This window comes from Rhagoletis zephyria, unplaced genomic scaffold, assembly GCF_001687245.7.
Source record: "Rhagoletis zephyria isolate East Lansing unplaced genomic scaffold, Rhagoletis_zephyria_1.1 Rzeph_scaffold_03711, whole genome shotgun sequence".
Lineage (NCBI taxonomy): Eukaryota > Metazoa > Arthropoda > Insecta > Diptera > Tephritidae > Rhagoletis > Rhagoletis zephyria.
The window spans coordinates 38281-56314 of NW_016160794.1; the positions used below are offsets into that span (position 1 = coordinate 38281).

General features: G+C 37.3%; 5 protein-coding genes across 5 annotated transcripts; 3 read left to right on the forward strand and 2 right to left on the reverse strand.

The window, feature by feature from the left end:
* The first annotated feature begins 4072 nt into the window (after positions 1–4072).
* Positions 4073–5434, forward strand: mRpS22 (mitochondrial ribosomal protein S22). Its single transcript, XM_017624624.1, has one exon. The coding sequence runs from the start codon at positions 4169–4171 to the stop codon at positions 5348–5350; it is 1182 nt and encodes a 393-aa protein (XP_017480113.1). The 5' UTR covers positions 4073–4168; the 3' UTR covers positions 5351–5434.
* Boh1 (Buddy of Hmr 1) lies at positions 5350–6999 on the reverse strand. The gene is made up of 4 exons (XM_017624625.1): positions 6924–6999; positions 6697–6799; positions 6574–6638; positions 5350–6522 (listed from the first exon to the last, which is right to left on the reverse strand). Exons 2-4 carry the CDS (start codon positions 6725–6727, stop codon positions 5482–5484), a joined length of 1137 nt encoding a protein of 378 aa, XP_017480114.1. The 5' UTR covers positions 6728–6799; positions 6924–6999; the 3' UTR covers positions 5350–5481.
* A 470-nt stretch (positions 7000–7469) lies between these two features.
* Positions 7470–8469, forward strand: LOC108369503 (uncharacterized). The gene is made up of 3 exons (XM_017624626.1): positions 7470–7492; positions 7552–7744; positions 7837–8469. Exons 1-3 carry the CDS (start codon positions 7470–7472, stop codon positions 7933–7935), a joined length of 315 nt encoding a protein of 104 aa, XP_017480115.1. The 3' UTR covers positions 7936–8469.
* A 5065-nt stretch (positions 8470–13534) lies between these two features.
* LOC108369505 (NF-kappa-B-repressing factor) lies at positions 13535–15300 on the forward strand. The gene is made up of 5 exons (XM_017624628.1): positions 13535–13972; positions 14103–14316; positions 14399–14525; positions 14585–14943; positions 15000–15300. The coding sequence occupies exons 1-5, from the start codon at positions 13636–13638 to the stop codon at positions 15214–15216; spliced, it is 1254 nt and encodes a 417-aa protein (XP_017480117.1). The 5' UTR covers positions 13535–13635; the 3' UTR covers positions 15217–15300.
* On the reverse strand, positions 15296–16775 carry LOC108369504 (pre-mRNA-splicing factor RBM22). The gene has a single exon (XM_017624627.1). It carries the CDS (start codon positions 16642–16644, stop codon positions 15385–15387), a length of 1260 nt encoding a protein of 419 aa, XP_017480116.1. The 5' UTR covers positions 16645–16775; the 3' UTR covers positions 15296–15384.
* Positions 16776–18034: the final 1259 nt, after the last annotated feature.

The window sequence follows — 18034 nt, forward strand, 5'->3', positions numbered from 1 at the left end:
TGTTTTAGGCTTCCGTGAAGAAAACAAGTTGGCAGCGCTTCATAAATGCCAAAATCAGCACGCGAAGTTTGCTGCGATGAAGACAGTGGCAATGAATTTTAAATTTGGACTAAACTGAGCAGTATTGCTAGCTGCCGCTGCAGTATTGTGTTTCGCTTCAATGGACAGCACACTTTCTAAAAAAAAAACAGCTGACTGCCGTTGCCACTGCTATTGCGTTATTGTATTTTGAGCTTTAGGGTCAAAACTATGGCATAATAAACCATGATTCAAGCATAAGTGAAAGAAGTATATATTACCCTTATTCTAGAAACCGAATTTTCACAATTCGTAATTCGTAGCTATTACGCAAAACGAAAATCGACATGCTGCAACCTTTGCGGAAACCTGTGCAGCATTGCCAGCTATCACTTGTTTTTCGAAAACAGCTGTATGAAGGAAAACAAAGTGGAAAGGAATTAAAAAATACTCATAAAGTGCTTATTTATAGTAAATTTTTTGATTTGACGTATTTTGAAGGAAACGATGGATTCTATTGATTTTGCAATTATTGCAGCGGAGTAATAGTGCGCTATGGAAAAGAATTCACAAACATATGTAGAGTTGTCGGGCATAGTAACCATTGACGCATCTATGTCAGCTTCAGGTTGAATTGTTGAACCACACGCCGTAACTCCTATGCCTGAAGAAATAGTTCTCAATCCCAAGCCATTGAAAACATTCACTTTGTAAGGTCCATAACCTGTTGCGCTTGCTTCTGCCTTCGGCCGCGCTTACGGATTATAACCCTTACTAAGTAGAATTCAACAACCGAAAAACATTGTACAAATAACTAAACCGGACACAAATTGTTCGATAAGGAGAAAAATCTACATGTTGCAACCCTTGCGGAAACATGTGCAGCATTGCCGGCTATCAGTTGATTTTCGAAGACAGCTGAATGAGGGGAAGCAAAGTGGTAAGGAACTAAACACCCTTATTCTAAATTCCGCATTTTCGTAATTATATATATATATTATAACCCTTACTAAGTAGAATTCTCCTTTCTGTGTTGCCGGAGAAGAGGGGGTATGCACCACTTCTTGTGCATATCACTCCGGCTACGCCATCCACAGTATTTTTGCGCAGAACCCACGTCGAAATTTGAAAAAAATTTATAGTGCAAACCGAATTTATTAATAAACTAGTGGTCGGAAATTCGAAACATTGATGAACGTGATGTTAAAGTTTTTTGATTCCGGTTATGCGTTTGGACACAACAACCGAAAATCATTGTACAAATAACTTAACCGGACCCAAGTTTCTCGATAAGGGGCAACAAAGATTATTTTTTACTAGTTTATATAAAGCAGTGGATAAAAGTATACGTTTATGCGAAAAGCAAACCCAGATATGCCCAATGTCCTATAAATAGGACACCTACACAAGAGTTTACATGACGCGTAACGTTTTTCCATGAGCCACTTATTTTACTCATTTAGTAAGTGCTTGGTCATCCCTACCTGTGACAGTATGTTTTGGTACTTTTTTACCAAAATTTCTATGTAATTGATTTACAAAGTGGCAAGTTTTCCAAAGCTTCGGTATATGGTGCTAACGTTGCACGGTAAGTAAAAATTTGCTTATTCAAATATAAAAATTAACGTTTTTTTTCGTATACGACATATTCTTCGATTGTTTTATGATTTGTGAATTTGTTTTTATGTTGTTATATTACTTTTGTATTAGCAAAAAAGGTGGTGTCGTACATGTGGGACATTGGGCATATAATATACTATAAATTTCTTACAGAGAATTTTCTCTGCATGAATATTTGGCTCCTTTAGAGAATGATAATGTAGATTTCGATAGCATAGCAATATTTCTAGAAATAAATGCACCTGCAGACATTACCGACGAGGTTTCTGTTGACGAGAATTCTGTCGGTATAAATAATTATCCGGTTTCGCAGATGAAAAGGAGCGTTGAAGTCTTTTCGGAAACCGGTTTTGATGATCAATGGGATCCCGGTAGTGACATACCATTGTCCAGGAATCGGATGCAATCGGAGTAAATCCCATAAGTTTCAACAAGCGATACTCCTAACAAGAGCAAACTCGTATCGTAAAATAATGTAATAAAATCATGGGAGGTATCTATCGTTCAGACCAAAATATTAGCGTCTACCACAGTGCTATGGGGAGTAAGAAATAGTGTTTTCCCCTAATAACTAACTGTGTGGAAATGGCGGTACGAAATGTCTGGCAGACTCATAAACACAATGGCGGAGCAATGGGTCCCTTACCTTTCAGGAGAAGTATTACGACAGCTGAACTCGCCCAAAATAAAAAAGGAAGGTTTACGCATAGTTCCAACAAAGAATTGGGCCCAGATGTGGCGCTTGTCATCAGAAAACCACAGTAAGATGCCAAAAATTTAACATTGGATTACATGTCAAATGTATTGTCACAGATCCCATCAAATAAGTCAGACAAAGTTGATAATATGTCATGTGCCCAATGTCCTATATATGTGACAGCTTTAAAATATATGTTTCCAAATTTTTTTTTAAATCATTACGACCTCGTCTTTTTATCATAAGTTTAGATGAATATAATCGCAAACCCCGTTGAAAAGGTAATGTACAACGAATAAACACCACTAATATTTCGTGCGAACCCACATCGCTTTACATCTTTTATCTCGCCTCCGACACAGAATTGTTTTCGTACCAAATTACGCAAAAAAACTTACTTGCTCGTTTTTAGGCATGCGATTGTTACGAATTTCGAAAGTTCGAAGATACGATTCGGATTGCAGCATACTATTTCTACGATTCGTAGCAAAATCCGAATACAAAAGAGTTGCAGAATAGGGGTGATAAACTACTTAAATATTTTAAACATACTTTGAATAGGAACCAAAGAACGTAGATAACAAGAAGGGACAACTCGTTATAATTGTGGCGAAAGTGCGCAACAGGGGCGTTCCTTCCCTTTTCATCCAATCAAAAAATGCACTAGGGCACGTAGGAACTTATAACTTTTTTACCATCTGCAAAACTGACTATCTAAAGAAGGAAGAAATCAGCTGACACTGAAAAATCTAAATTCAGCTGATTTCTGCGCTACGGGCTACAACTACAGAAAAATTCTGCGGTCCTGAGTTTTCATTAACATGGCGCTTTGATAAGACAGATCGTATCAGCTGGCTTGGGTTTACGTACCGGTAGGTTTACGTTCTTGACTAATATCGGTCAGTTGTACGAATTTCGAGATTTCGAAGATACCACTTGGATTGCAGCATACCATTTCTACGATTCGTGTTCGTAGCAAAATCCGAATACGAAAGTGTTGTAGAATAAGGGTGTACAAGTATTATTCTCGTAATGGTAACGTTTATGAATACAATTAAATAAATCGTAATCGTATATAATTTATAGCTGAAATACAATACCGGCGAACGGCAAACTTCGCCGAATTGGGCGATGCTGTCGTTCACCGTTCGCCCAGCTATTTCGCCTACTTAAACAGAATTAGAGCGATAGCGAAAACAGCTGATCCCATTTGGTCGCCTTTATAATTTGGGTGACCATATTTAGAAAAAACTAAACCATATTTAGAAATGAGGAAATGATAACAAATATAAATGTAAAACAAAGAAAGATTATTATAAATAATTTGTTTCAAGCCAGATTTAACGAATCCAAAACTATATTTTTTTAAACAACAAAAAAAAAATCGTGTTTAGGTTGTTTTCTTTTTAAACTTTGAAAGCACAAAACAAATACGGCCACCTTTGGCACGCACAGCTGTCATCGCCCAGCAGAGCGATAGAAATAAATCTATCGCCATGAAACGCCGCCAAGCGAACTTCGCATTTCTCTTTGGCTGTGTTCAATTTCATATGCTTGCGGGTGTTCTAATTTTGACAGCGTGAATTTCGCTGTGGTGAGTTCGCCGTTCGCCGGCATTGTATTTCAGCTATTAATCAATCGTAATCATCGGGTTTTTTCTGGCATGACATTAAAAAAAAAAGCGCTATACTATCGATAGAGGATAGTAACGCAAAAAGTAAAAAATTCGATTGTTCGATAGTACCATCGATAGTCTGCCAGTTTTACTGATCAGCTGTCCAGTTATCGCAGTGCGGTGGAGTTGTTACGATTTAATTCAGTTTTTCGAATAAAATGTCTACCATAATGTTCCTACGCCAAATAATCAACCATGGGAATCTGCTGGGAAGTTTCCGTGTGCGGCATCGAGTACCTTTATCAACTGGCAATACAGGTGCATCTTCAGCTACCCTGCTCTACGAACGTGATCCGCAGCCTCAGTTCACTGATCCAGAAACGCAAAATTTACTCAGGTCCATGACGCAGCTTCAGCTGGATAAAATATTCCAGAAGACGACTGTGCCGGACAACTCCGTGGATTACAAGCTCATGACTGTCGCGATGCTGGAAGAAGAGTTTCGCAAGACTATTGCACGTGCGAAGGAGCGCTTACAAATGCCTCCCGTTGTTCAGATAAGAAAAGATGAACACAAAATTATATCCAATGACAGTGCTTTAAGCGGTTTCTCAAACACAAAGTACGTTATAACAGACATAACATATGGATTGCGTCAATCAGAGCGCAAGGTTGTGGTGCGGCAAACCAATGGTACCCTGGAGTATGCACCAATGGAAGTAACAAAGCGTATGCGGCAATTATATTTTCCACTTAATGGTCGCAGTATACGAGTTCCGCAAATGTTCCAGGATGACCATTTACAACGCTGTTTAGATGAGCAAAAATATGTGTTTATTTTAAACCGTATGGTGGTTCAATTCGAACCTTATGAGCCAGAGTTCCATCACATCAGCAGCAAGGTATATCAGCACATCAATGAATCTAAACAATTTGATGTGTTACGTTCTACGAGACATTTCGGCCCGATGGCATTCTTTTTTGCTTGGCATCGATGCATTGATGACTTGCTTTACGACATGATAAGGCGAGACTATCTCCAGAACGGGGCCGAACTTATTGCGCTCTTCTATAAATTACATGGTATTGAGTCTAATTACAAAAAGCTCTTTAAACAATTAGAGGAAATTAAACCTGAGGAGGATTTGGCTTTAAAGGAACTAAACAAGGAGCTGAAACGTACCTCGAAAGATGTAAAAGAGGACTTGGAATCGACTATCGGAAAAACGCGAACGGATTTTGAAATCGACGATTTATGTTTACAATTTATAGAAGATTATATAAGCAAGCACGCGCTAAAAAGGGTTCAACTTGAATTGGCAATACAAACCATAAAGGAAATAAGTTCCGAAAAAAGGCAACTGTTTGAGGGCCTAAACAAAGCACATGGCGTATCGTAAAGGTCTTAAATAAAGAAAATGTTTATTAAATAAGTAATGTTTATAAAATCTAGCTAAATATATTTAATATGAGTTTTAAAATTATCCTTTGGGTCGTTTTATTATTTTGCATACTAAAATCTCTTTTTGTATTAATTTCCCTTAAAGCCATTGGTGGCCAATGGATCTTTAGATCTTATATTTTTCAGTCTGCTCCTGAAACATTTTACGCATTTTTTTCTATGTTCAGCAAATAAAGATGGACTTAAACACTTTGTCAAACAAATTTGACAACGTAGCAAATCTCTGAAATACCAACACAAGCGTCTTTGACCCGCTGCTACATTTTGGCTTACTAGCACATGCTTTTTTCCGCATTTTTCAAAATGTCTTGTTTTAAGTGAGCATTCTTTTTGTTCTGAGAAATGCCTTCGCATCTCATACCTCCTATGAAAACTTCGTTTGCAGGGCAAACCGCGGTTTGAAGTTAAGTCGACATGATCACTTATATGGTCGTTTAACTGCCGTTTGGACGCTGTCATTAATCCACATGAATATATCGGACATTGTTGATGTACAATTCGTTTGTTAAATTTTTGTTTTGACTTAATTTTGCATTTATGCAGTAATAATAGGCTCGTATGCTCCAATTGTTTTCCACATATTTCACAGAGCGCTGGTGGACCCCAATGTGTCACCATATGCGAGAGTATTTGCTTTGAATTGGTCAAAATTTCACCACATACCAGACATTCTTTTTTGCTATTACTATATGAATTGGTATTTTTTTGCACAAACTCTAAAAATACATGATACTCGTTTTCATTGCATTCTTCCAATGGAATAATATCTGATTGCACTGCATCAATATTTCCATCATTTTCCGAACTACATTGGATGCCTACGTCAATTTGATTAAGCATCGTTGCTGTCTGTTGACCACGGTCGCGCAGTGGGTTGGGAGTATCAGTTTGAACCGAAACGTGATCCGTGGCCGGTTCTACCATTATGCCTACGCACCTCGTTTCACTTAAGCCTTTCTCTGGGCTCATTTTCGTATCGACTTCAGAGTCTAAGATTCCCGGAGAAAGAATTAGAGAGTTTGACATTAAAATTTCCTTTTGCATTGCCATCTGTGGTGTTATGAATCTTGTGTCTACAGCAATTAAGCTTGGAATCTCAATTACAAACATCTGTAAAGACTTCAGGTTAGCAGTGGAAACACACGCATTATTGCATTGTACCTGGTGGGCGACTAAAGGCTTCTGCATGAACGCGTCTATATTGAATATCAGATTTTCCTCTGGATCTGTAAATGATTGCGTAGTGTTATCAATAAAACTCATCTTTATACTTGTTTTATTTACCAAAGTCATCCATTCCTGTTTCCCCATCCATTTTCTACGGACAGATAATTGTGTATAACAAAAATATTCACCTGCGCACTAGCACAGTAAATTGCAAATTTATTTTAAACCCAACTAGACACGTATTTTTAAAACAATTACAAAAAGAACGCAGAGTTTTCNGGACAGATAATTGTGTATAACAAAAATATTCACCTGCGCACTAGCACAGTAAATTGCAAATTTATTTTAGCGTCACAATATTAAATTCGATTAAACCCAACTAGACACGTATTTTTAAAACAATTACAAAAAGAACGCAAGAATTTTGNTTTTTTTTTTTAATTCTTTCTATTGCAGTGTAGGATTTGAAAAGTCGACTATCACTGTAGTCAAATATCGACTTTTCGATGAAAAACTTGTCTTTTGGAATCGACTTCACTTATCAGATGGACTTGAATCATGGTATAATAATTACAGGTATTGGCACATTTCATAGTCATATTTAGATCACAACTAAGTCGAAACTATCCTAAGTTACAACTAAAGCTATTCATAGTCGCCTTAGTTTCGACTATTCTGGCTTAGTATCAACTTAAAATTAACAGCCCTATTCCGGTTTTGCAATAGAATGACAATTGATCATCCTTCATTGTCGTGATTTTGTCATTGTCGTTGCACGTTGGCATTCCTAACAAAAAATGACAAGCGGGAAGCTTTTGTCAACTTACCATGCATGGTGAAAAGTTCATTGTTGTAGTAACAGCTGGTCAACGCTATTATTTACAAAAAATATGAGCGGTGACTCATCAGAAAAGTGAGTATTTGTGTGAAATAAATAAATTCGTATATTTATAACATTTATAAACATTTTAGACGTCCAAAATATGAGCGGACGACACAGGAGCAGCTGCAATTTTATGTGCAGTTTTGTAGGGAGCATCCGGGGCTGCAAAAAGGAAAAAATAATCCGTGCTCCCCAAAACTGATGCAGTCGCTCTGGCCGCAGATGGCTGACAGCCTAAACGCCATGCATGGTCCCACCCGCTCCGTAGCAAAGTGGAAAGATGTATGTTTTGTATATTTATATACATACATATGTATGTATTTATATCTTTCATTTATGCATGCATACATTTGCATACACACATTATTTCGCAGACATTAGCGGCGTGGAAAAATCAGCTACGCTGCAGAGCACGAAAAGTGCATGAGGACGTAATTGAAACAGGTGGGGGACCACGGACGGAAATTTATTAAATCGTCGCACTTTTTATATCAACACAAACATATGTTTTTGCCTTGTCACATGCCCAAAAAGTCATGACAATAAAAATGACAATTGGCATGATTCGAGCTTTTGAATTTTGCTGCGAATACCAAAAAGCTGCAATTGTCATTTTTATATCAATTGTCATCGCGGTGAGTTTTGTCAGTGTGGCGGAATAGGGCTGTTAGTTTCGGCTGCAACTGCAATTAAGTCGTAACTAGGAGGAAGTATTACAATTCGAATAAGGCTACATCACAATTTTATAATTTGGAATGATTTACATATGTAAATGCTCAAATAACAAGTCAATTTCAAGCTTTTCTTTTAGAGAAAATTGGTGCATAACATTTAAATATGTGTTTGTATGTTTCACAGCATGCTTTCGATAAACATCGACTTCACATCATTGCTGTAGTTCTGGCTATTTCACTCAATTAACAAGAAACTTATGCCTTATTCTTTTACATAAACATGCAATGAAAGTAAAAATTACATAAACGGATGATCAAACTTGACATTATTTAATAAAATGTACTTTTTCCAAAATATCGTATCATTTTGACGCAGTTCAATGTTGATTCCTTTACTTTTATTTGGCTTTGCTTTTTGCTTTCGCTCAATTTGATTTCTTTAATTTTTCAAAAAAAAATATAAAACGTTTGAAATGAAGTGGACCATACAAATTTTGAATTTATTTAGTAAGCAAATGTTTTCTTTCGGCTTTTGCAAATTAAATAAGTCCTCTGCAAGAAGCTTTGTTTAAAAAAATACGTGTACATATATGGTATATGGGGCATGGAAATATCCCTTTTCCCTAGCTGTAAACCTTTTAGTGTCGGCAACAATGATGTTTTTCAAATAAGGCAGATCGGAATAGCGCTCTCTGGGAAAACAATACCTGTAATTATTGTACCACTTGACTTGAATCGACCCCAACTCGATGACTTTTCAACTTTTGTTTACTACGGGCCCAAGAATGATAGACTGCTTTTACTCAGTTCAAGTATTGAAAATTCAATTCTGCTCGCATGTGGAATAGAGAAGGTGAGAAGAAAACGAACGAGTACACAGGCGTCTGCACCGTCAAGTCATTTCAACTTTCTTGCTTTGTTTTTGGGATTTTCGTTGCTTCCATTTAAAGAACCAAAAACTTGAATTCAACCGAATTGAAACGTTTAAAAGCAAATAGAAAACACAAACGAGAATGAGCAAGAATTGTTTTCAATTACTTAAATCATGTAAATCCGGTGATAGAATACAAGATTGCGCATTCCGGCGGGTGATGACGTCCCGATCGCAACGAATAGAGGAGATAATTGAAGATCGACGAAAAATTTAATATTACGCCCAGAAATAGCGAAATACCGAAAAATAATGAAACACTAAGCTAGTAGAAAGTAGTAGTTCTTGGCAAATTGTTTCTGCATTTTTTTATAGTTAAAAATGTTCATTAGCAAAAACTAGTAATAATTATTAGTAACTATTCGTACGAGGACAAACTTATCGCGGACAATTCTATGCGGACGTCCCACGACCAGCTGAATCTGTCAAATTCGCCAAAACCAAAGTAGCGGTACTCTTCATCGTGGACGAACCCGCTTTCGCAAACTTTTTTCTCAAAACCAGGGCATGAATCACGTAACTTTGAAGCGATTGTCGTTCAAACGATACTGACAAAACGATGTCGTCAAAACACTGATACATGTATTTGTGTTGCTGTTACGTGCTACTGTTACGTGAAGCAAAATTGGAATTTAGTGGACGATTTCACACAAACGATCGAAAAAGTTTTGGTTTTCATGAAACGAAACGATCTCAGCACGATATCGTCCAGGGCATGAATCACGTATGACGACAATCGTCTGAACGATATCGTGTCGAGATCGTCTTCCTTCATAAAAATCAAAAATTGTTTGATCGTTTTGCGATATTGCCAACTCGATTCCAGTTTTGCTTCACGTAACGGTAACAGTAACGCGTAACAGCAACGCAAATGCATTAATCAGTGTTTTGACAACATCGTTTTGTCAGTATCGTTTGAACGACTATCGTTTCAAAGTTACGTGATACATGCCAAGACGATTGTCGTCATACGTGATTCATGCCCAGCTACAAATACAACGTCGCGTTCTTACGTGTTCTTGTATTTTCGGTTCATGGATTTACGTTTTTTTTTATAATTCGTAACAAAAGTAATGAGTCCAATGTGAACACCACCAGCATATTTAACGTACATCGTGTACAATTTTTATTTTCGTCAATTACGGTGAAAACATCGATGTTTTTTACAGATTTATTCTAATTTTTATTCAACCTGTGTGCTGATTCAAAAAGTTGAACTAACGGTAAAAATTACTGTTTCCAATTGTTAACATAAAGTCTCAGAGGGCTGGTTTACAAAAAAAAAGGATATAAAGAAAAAATGTATTCACATATCACCTGAAATGCAAAAAGTCGTAACTAATACAAAATTCAAAATTCAGTTTTTGATTGATATGATGGATTTCATCGAATTACTACAACTCCCACATGTTTTAATGAATAAATAAAAGTATTTAGTCACGACCTTTTTCATGTCAGTTACGATGTTGTTACGTCTTTTTGCATTTCAGGTGACGATATATTTACATTTTTCTTTTCACAAATATTATAAGGAAAGTTAAATACAATTTCACGGAGCCCGCTACTAGTTTATCAAAATACCTCCAGCACAAGCTTCGTTCATTTATTACTCAAAAATATTACCATGAATTAGATTCGCTGGCGTAGTACATGTAGATTAACACATATTTACCCCACATACTTATAAACCATTTAAAGTATTTCTTACTTATATACGTATACATATCGACTGCTAGGTGGAAGATCGACCTATCTCGGCAGCCAGTTAGAAAACTCCTTATCTCAAAAAATTTTTCAAGAACGCCCTATTTGAGAAGTCGTTTCAAAAACGCCTTATCCCAGCTGCCGATTCAAAAACGCCCTATATCAGCACATTTTCAATACATTTTTGGACCGAATTTTGAGATACGGTGTTTTTCAACCAAATTCTGAGATAGGATGCTTTTCAATAAAATTCTGAAATAGGCATTCTTGAAAAGTTTTTAGAGATAGGGCGTTTTCGAACTGGCTGTCAAGATAGGTAGTCTTCCACTCAGCAGTCGATATATGAACATTAATTTTGAATGTAATATGGGAATTTATTAAAGAAACATACTTGGGCATGATTCCATGAAAGTACTTATTAATCGCTATTAAACGCTGGCAGAAATTTTAAAAGCGCGCACAAAAAGAAATGGTGAAAAATTAGTCAAGAAACATCTTCGATGTTTTTCAAACCATCAATGTTTTAATTTAACATCGGATTCGTAAAAACATCGACGGGCATCGATGTTTGAAGCCACGACCATCGATTTTGCTCGATACATCGATGTTTTTTTACATTACACTAGGAAAGTCAGTGACAAAAATACATCGATGTTTTTGGGTACTCTTTATGAATTTGTACAACGATTTTGGGTTGCTGTACCCAAACGCGTGATTCGAATCAAAAACCTTTTACACACACTTGTAGACAACAGGTCACGCTTAAAAAAAAATTTACTATATCTGTGCACTAATTTATTAATAATGTCGGTTGGAAATATGGTATTTTTTGCAAGTTTCCGAGCTGAGCTCTAAAAAAAAAAAACACGAAATATCTCTACAAAAGGTGCTCACCCCCTTCTTTAGCAAAACAGAAAGGAGAATTCTACTTAGTGAGGTTTATAATCCCTAAGCACGGCCGAAGGCCGCCTACGCAGAAAGTTGTTTTCTGCGAAAGTTGTTCAGCCCCTTTTCTTCGGCTCACAGAAAGGACAATTCTACTTAGTGGTGGTTATAATCCCCCAGGGGTGAGGGGTGACTTTTCCTAAAGCGGCGTTCATCCTCTTTCGGTAGGGGGCGGCAAGGAGTCACGCCGCCTCACCCTCCGTCCCCCACCCCTAAATCGTTGTACAAATAGCTAAAGATTTCCCATGTTTTACTTTGATTCGATGCATCGAAATGTACATCGATATTTTTCGATGCATCATAATACATCAGTCATACATCGATGCATCGATTTGCATAGGATTTTTCCATATATGTAATACTTCTATATTGACTTTATATTGGGAGTATTACATATATGGATTTTTCAGATAATGTCTCACAAAAAAAATATGTTATTAGCAAAGTTGTAGAAAATTTTAAATAAATTACTGCAACTGAGCTAATTTTGTTTCTAGCGGAACTTCTTGCAGCCATTTAAATTTTTTGGCCAAAGTCACTTCTTTTATTTGAACAATTGAAAAACTGGATTGACGGTTCTATATACCGTAGATGTCAGTTTTCAAAAAACATCGATACATCGATGCATCGATACATGGACTATTTATACATCGAGTGGAAAATGTTCGATGCATCGAAGCAAAACATCGATATTTTCGATGCATCGATGTTTTTCCCACAATCCTATTTTAACATTGTGTACACGCTTTGGTTTAGGTATGGCCGTAAGGGAGCGGTACGAGAGAGACAACTGTCAGCTTATCGAGCCTTGTATTATTGAATCCTGGGACCGAATCACGGCTCTCGTGAACGAGTGACCGGTCGAGGAGAGTAAAATTTCGATTCGAATCGAATAGGCAAATCATGGCACTCGATTCGTAAGCTAGCGAAATTTCTTCGATTATTAATCGGTTGCCAATTAGTAAATGTATCATCTTTAACCATTTTTCAGACGTAAACAAGAAATAAAATATTCATATCAGTTATTATAAAATGAATATTTCAGTATTTTTTTATTCGAGCTCGCCTGATTCTGATAATGTAGTCAGTCAAGTGCAGATACGGAGAGGATTACGTGACAAAAGCAATCCCTTAAGTTTACCAGCAGCAGCATACGTTAAAGTTCTTTATTTGCAGGTTCAAAAAACGTTTCCGACTGTCAAAACCTGCATTCGAGTACGTGCTTTCGGAGCTTGAGTTTGAGGGGCATATGTCCACATCAGTACCCTCCGTCTTGCAATTAGCTGCTACGTTATCGCTTTTGGGAAGTGAAAGTTTTCAGCACGTACTCCACTGAAACGTCCATTGCAGTAGCTTGCAGCAGCAGCTCCTCGGACGCCGTCAAAAGCTTTTCTTGGTAAGGCCCACCTCCGGTCTTTTGCTTAGAAGCTTTATTNCTTCTCCGGCAACACATAATCCACGTAATTTTACAGTAGATCTACGGTAATTTTTACCGTGGATCTACGGTAAAATTTACCGTGGCGCGTGTGTGTAGACACTGCCTTAAATTTTTTANTGTTTTGAATAATTCTACTCGAACGTCTGCTCGATATCGAATGGGGTGATGCCAAATTTCGATAAATTTTACTCGATCACGAATGCGGTGACGCCAAAACAGAAAATTTCGAAAAATATTACTCGATCACGAGAGCCGTGATTCGGCCCCTGCCGTAGATTTCAGTTTTCAAAAAACATCGATACATCGATGCATCGATACGTCGACTATTTATACATCGAGTGGAAAATTTTCGATGCGTCGAAGCAAAACATCGATATTTTCGATGCATCGATGTTTTTCCGACAATCCTATTTTACACTCGCCTTTCACGCGCTGTGTTTTTTGTTTCACTGTACAAAATATTTTGACAAAATAATTTTTTATGGCTAGCACGTCGAAAAAAGTCAGGAAAAATGAAGAATTCCCTACTGACTGGGATATTGACCAATATCGTGCTGATCATGAAAGTGAGGAGCATTGGCAAATGAGACGACACTTCATGGAGCTACATAAGGATAAATTTCCCGAGGAACGGCTTGTTTGTCTCGCTGCGGTTTTTACCAACATGGAATTCATGGGTTGCAAATATCCAGCAGAAACTATGCGACTGGTTGCAGAGCTTTCGAAAGAAGTTGTGAAAGATTATAGAAAAAGTCGGGAAACGCGACTTAAGCGCACATTTGTAGCAGCTTCAGTAGCGGCTGAGGCACGCGTTAAAGGTAGACGATAGAAAGCAAGATGTAAATTAATCGCTTTAGTCTTAAGAATATATGTGAGTACTTTTTGTCTAGAATATATTTCAATTAAAAACTATTTTCCTTTTTATGTTTTCTTTATGAACAATTGCAGCTAGGTCGGGTGGACATTCGGGACAACAACAGCAAAACAGCATTTCAAATAATTCTCGTAACCAGAATAAAACTGGTAATGATCTTTTTGAAGGCCTAACATACGGTAAATTTATACTGTTCCTTAATGGGGGACGAAATTGCTTACGCACCTCCGCGCAAAAATGTAATATGGAATATGAAGAAAAAGAAATTGACGGGCCAAATACGAGAAAGTATGTTAAAACCATGATAAATATTTTTATCATGGTTGAAAGTATAAAAGTAAAAAAACCTAAACTGAATTTGATATTTTAGGGAAATTAAGGTTTTCTTAAATGGCAAGCTAGTGACAAAAGCTTCTGAGGAAAATTTGAAAGCCACCAAGTTACAGGCTTTCAGCAATGCTCTAGATGTTCTTCAAAAGAAATGCTATTCCATTAAAGTAGGGTGATCTAGTAAGCCAGTATCTATTGAATATGGAAATTGAATAATTTCTTTCAGCCAAATCCATTGCAAGATGCTATAAAGATAAATAAAACCAATAATCAAGTTGTTTGCGGAGTAGTTAAACAACAAGCTGATAATGCGGAGGACAAAAAGCTAGATTCTTCAAATAAAGGCTATAAAATGATGAAACTAATGGGATGGACTGGTGGTGGCTTGGGATCAAAAACACAAGGCCGAGAGGAGCCCGTTGGATACTTACTGAAAAACAACCGCGCTGGTCTTGGTAACCAATCTTGTAAATTGGATCGTAACTATTTTAGGCAGATATTGAAAAACTATGTTGACTCAGAAGACATACGGGAGCTACAATTTGAGTCAACTTTTACCAAAGAAGAACGAGCAATGTTACACGAGTAAGGAATCGCTCTAAATATAAACCTTCAAGAAATAAATTAAATCTTTATTTTAGGATCGCAGGTAAATTTAATTTGAAATCAACCAGCTATGGAAAGGATGAAGAGCGCCGTTTAGTCATTTCAAAAAAGACAATTACTTATGAAAAAATTCTTAATGAAATTTTGCTAAAAAAGAATCCCAACTATATTGATAAATATTTTATACAAGTTCCAGAGTCGAAAGCTCGTTTCTACCCTGAACACTCAGAAAAAATTGAACTAGACTTGTAATGTATTTATGTAGTTGTGCTTTTTATGTACGATGTCCCGAAAACGCCCCACTAAAAATATATGTTAGTAAGCATTTTTACATAATTAAATTATTTGTTATAATGTTTATTCGGAATTTATTTTGAAACGAAACTGTATACATCAGAAATCGGGTTAATGCATTGGCTGTCACTTCTTCACTGCACCCAATCTGCTTGGATCCTGACTAGGATAGTGGACTTGGCCAGGTGCACCACCGCTCGGTGGAGGTGGAATGGCGTCCAAAACTGCCGCAGAGGTAGAAGGCATTGGAATATTAGCGTATGGTGCTGCATAGGCTTGCGAGTACATTTGGTACGATGACGCAGGTATGAGGCTGGGCGGTATTTGATGAAGTTTCATACCAGGAGGTAGTACAGTAACTTGTTCTTGTTGAAGATTGAAAAAGTCATTTGGATTGGCAACAGGCGTAGGCGGCACTGCGGGAACATCAAAACGTCTATCTGTCTTTGCCACCCCACTTTGTTTGGCTTGTGAATGAGCCCACTTTATTGTTGCCTTGCGGCCATGTAACACTAATTTGTTGAAAGTACGTTCGGCTGCCAACTCTGCTGCTCCGCGTTTTGTGTATTGCACGAATGCACACTGTTGTCTAGGCACCAACGCAATAGATCTGATTTCGCCGTATTGATAAAAATGGTCGCGCAGCTCTGGTTCTGTTATTTCTTCGGGTAAATTACCCACGTATAATGTTGTAATATTGCGATCTTCCGGTGGTTCCAGTGTGGGTAAAGTAGCTGCGCGTTTCATAATTTTTTCGGCAACGGGATCGTTACGTCCATAATATCGATCTTTTATATTCTGCTCACATAGTGGATCATCTGGTTCGTTGGGTTTGTCATGACGATATGGACACTCTTCCCCTCGTTTGCATTCGCCCTTCACCCAAAACGAGCATATGTGTGGTCTATTACGTTTATAATATGGCGCAGTTCGTGCTAATTTTGCTAGCATCTCATTTGCGGCTAGTGAGCGTCCAACTGTGCCCGCTGCTTCAGTGCCATCGCCATCTCTCAATTCCCGGTCTATGTTCTGAATATAGTACTCCTTATTTACATCACTTTGCGGTATGGTGTCGGCCACTTTAAGTGCTGCGTCGCGCACCTGAATAGGCAAACCATATTCCAAGTCTAGTAAACATGTCTGGCACACATTTTTCAGACGAGCACAAGTCTGACAAATTTCAGTTTTCTTGAATCGCATTCTAGCTCCGGGACACCATCGGAATATAGTGAAAGGGCGTGTGCAAATTTTACATTCCTTACCAAATCTTTCCTTGATCATACGCACGTACGGATTATCGCCGAGACAGGTTTGACATAATATCGGAAACTCGGCGTCTTCCCAATTCTGCCTATTATAGGTGTTGGTCGTCTTTGACATAGACATGTTGTAGTAGATATTTTAGTTTTTTCGCCAGGGTAATGAATATATCGTTGATATACCGAGAAATTTATGTAAAATAAAAATTTCCACGATGCACTACAAAAATGGCGAAAATTGTAAAAGATAACTGGGAAAGAAAAGAAGGATGCCACAAGTTTGAATAAATTTGCGAATATTGCCATAGAGAGCTAAATATTTGGGTATTCACAACGGTGTCGTAACTGTCGTATTGTTGTATGACGTTAACTATAAACTCCTAAAAATATATTACGGGGGTTCGCAAGGTACCATCNCATTTAATTTGGCAAACAAAAGTTTGTCTGCATAACACCGACCTAAAATAAAAATTTACACGATGCACTACAAAAATGGCGAAAATTGTAAAAGATAACTGGGAAAGAAATGTCAAATCTTATACTAAGGATGCCACAAGTTTGAATAAATTTGCGAATATTGCCACAGAGAGCTAAATATTTGAGGTATTCACAACGGTGTCATAACTGTCGTATTGTTGTATGACGTTAACTATAAACTCCTAAAAATATATTACGGGGGTTCGCAAGGTACCATAAAAGTCATATTATGAGTTTTCGCAGTGTTAAAAAGTAGTTGGTTGTGGTTTCAGGTTATCTAGACATTTAGTTAAGCTTTTAAAGTTTACGACATACAACAATACGACACTTACGACACCGTTGTGAATCCCTCAATTGGATTTGTTTCTTTTCTTTTCTAGCAGATAATTATCAGGAAGTAGAAGAATGAGAATTGAGAAAATTACGATCAGAGAGCGAAATAAAGAAAGTAAAGAAACGCAACACTAGCAGAAACTAACAAGTAAACAGCTGATCGATGTATTTGACTATTTAAAACATTTGGCGCGAATTTTTGTTTGTCCATTTTGGCAGCTTCGAGTTTCTGTTAGTAAAAATTTTACTAGCAGAAATTAGCAGGAGAGTCAAAAAATTAAGAGTGTAAGTTCAAGAGAGAGCTGCTAGTTTCTACTAGTTTTGTGGGTTAAGAAATGCTTTCGAGTAGAAATTAGTGATCATTTGTTATAATTATCTGTTAAGAAACAAAGCTATTGTCATAGAGATCGGCAAGGTGCATAGTACAATAGTTGGGCTTTTTAAGTACACGCAAGGAACGTAAATCTATCGCTTCACGTCACATACGTTATGTAATTACGTTTTTGCCAACATGCTTTTGATATATAAAAATACACTTAAAATAACATTTTGCGAGGCATTAAAAAAGTCGGGAAGCTGTATGGTTAGAGAATGTAAAATTATTCAGCCTCATCATGAGTTTCATTTTCCCCGAACCGGTTCACTTTTCACTTTTGGTTTCCATTGTTTTACTATGGGCGGATGACAATTTTCGGGTGAATTTTTTT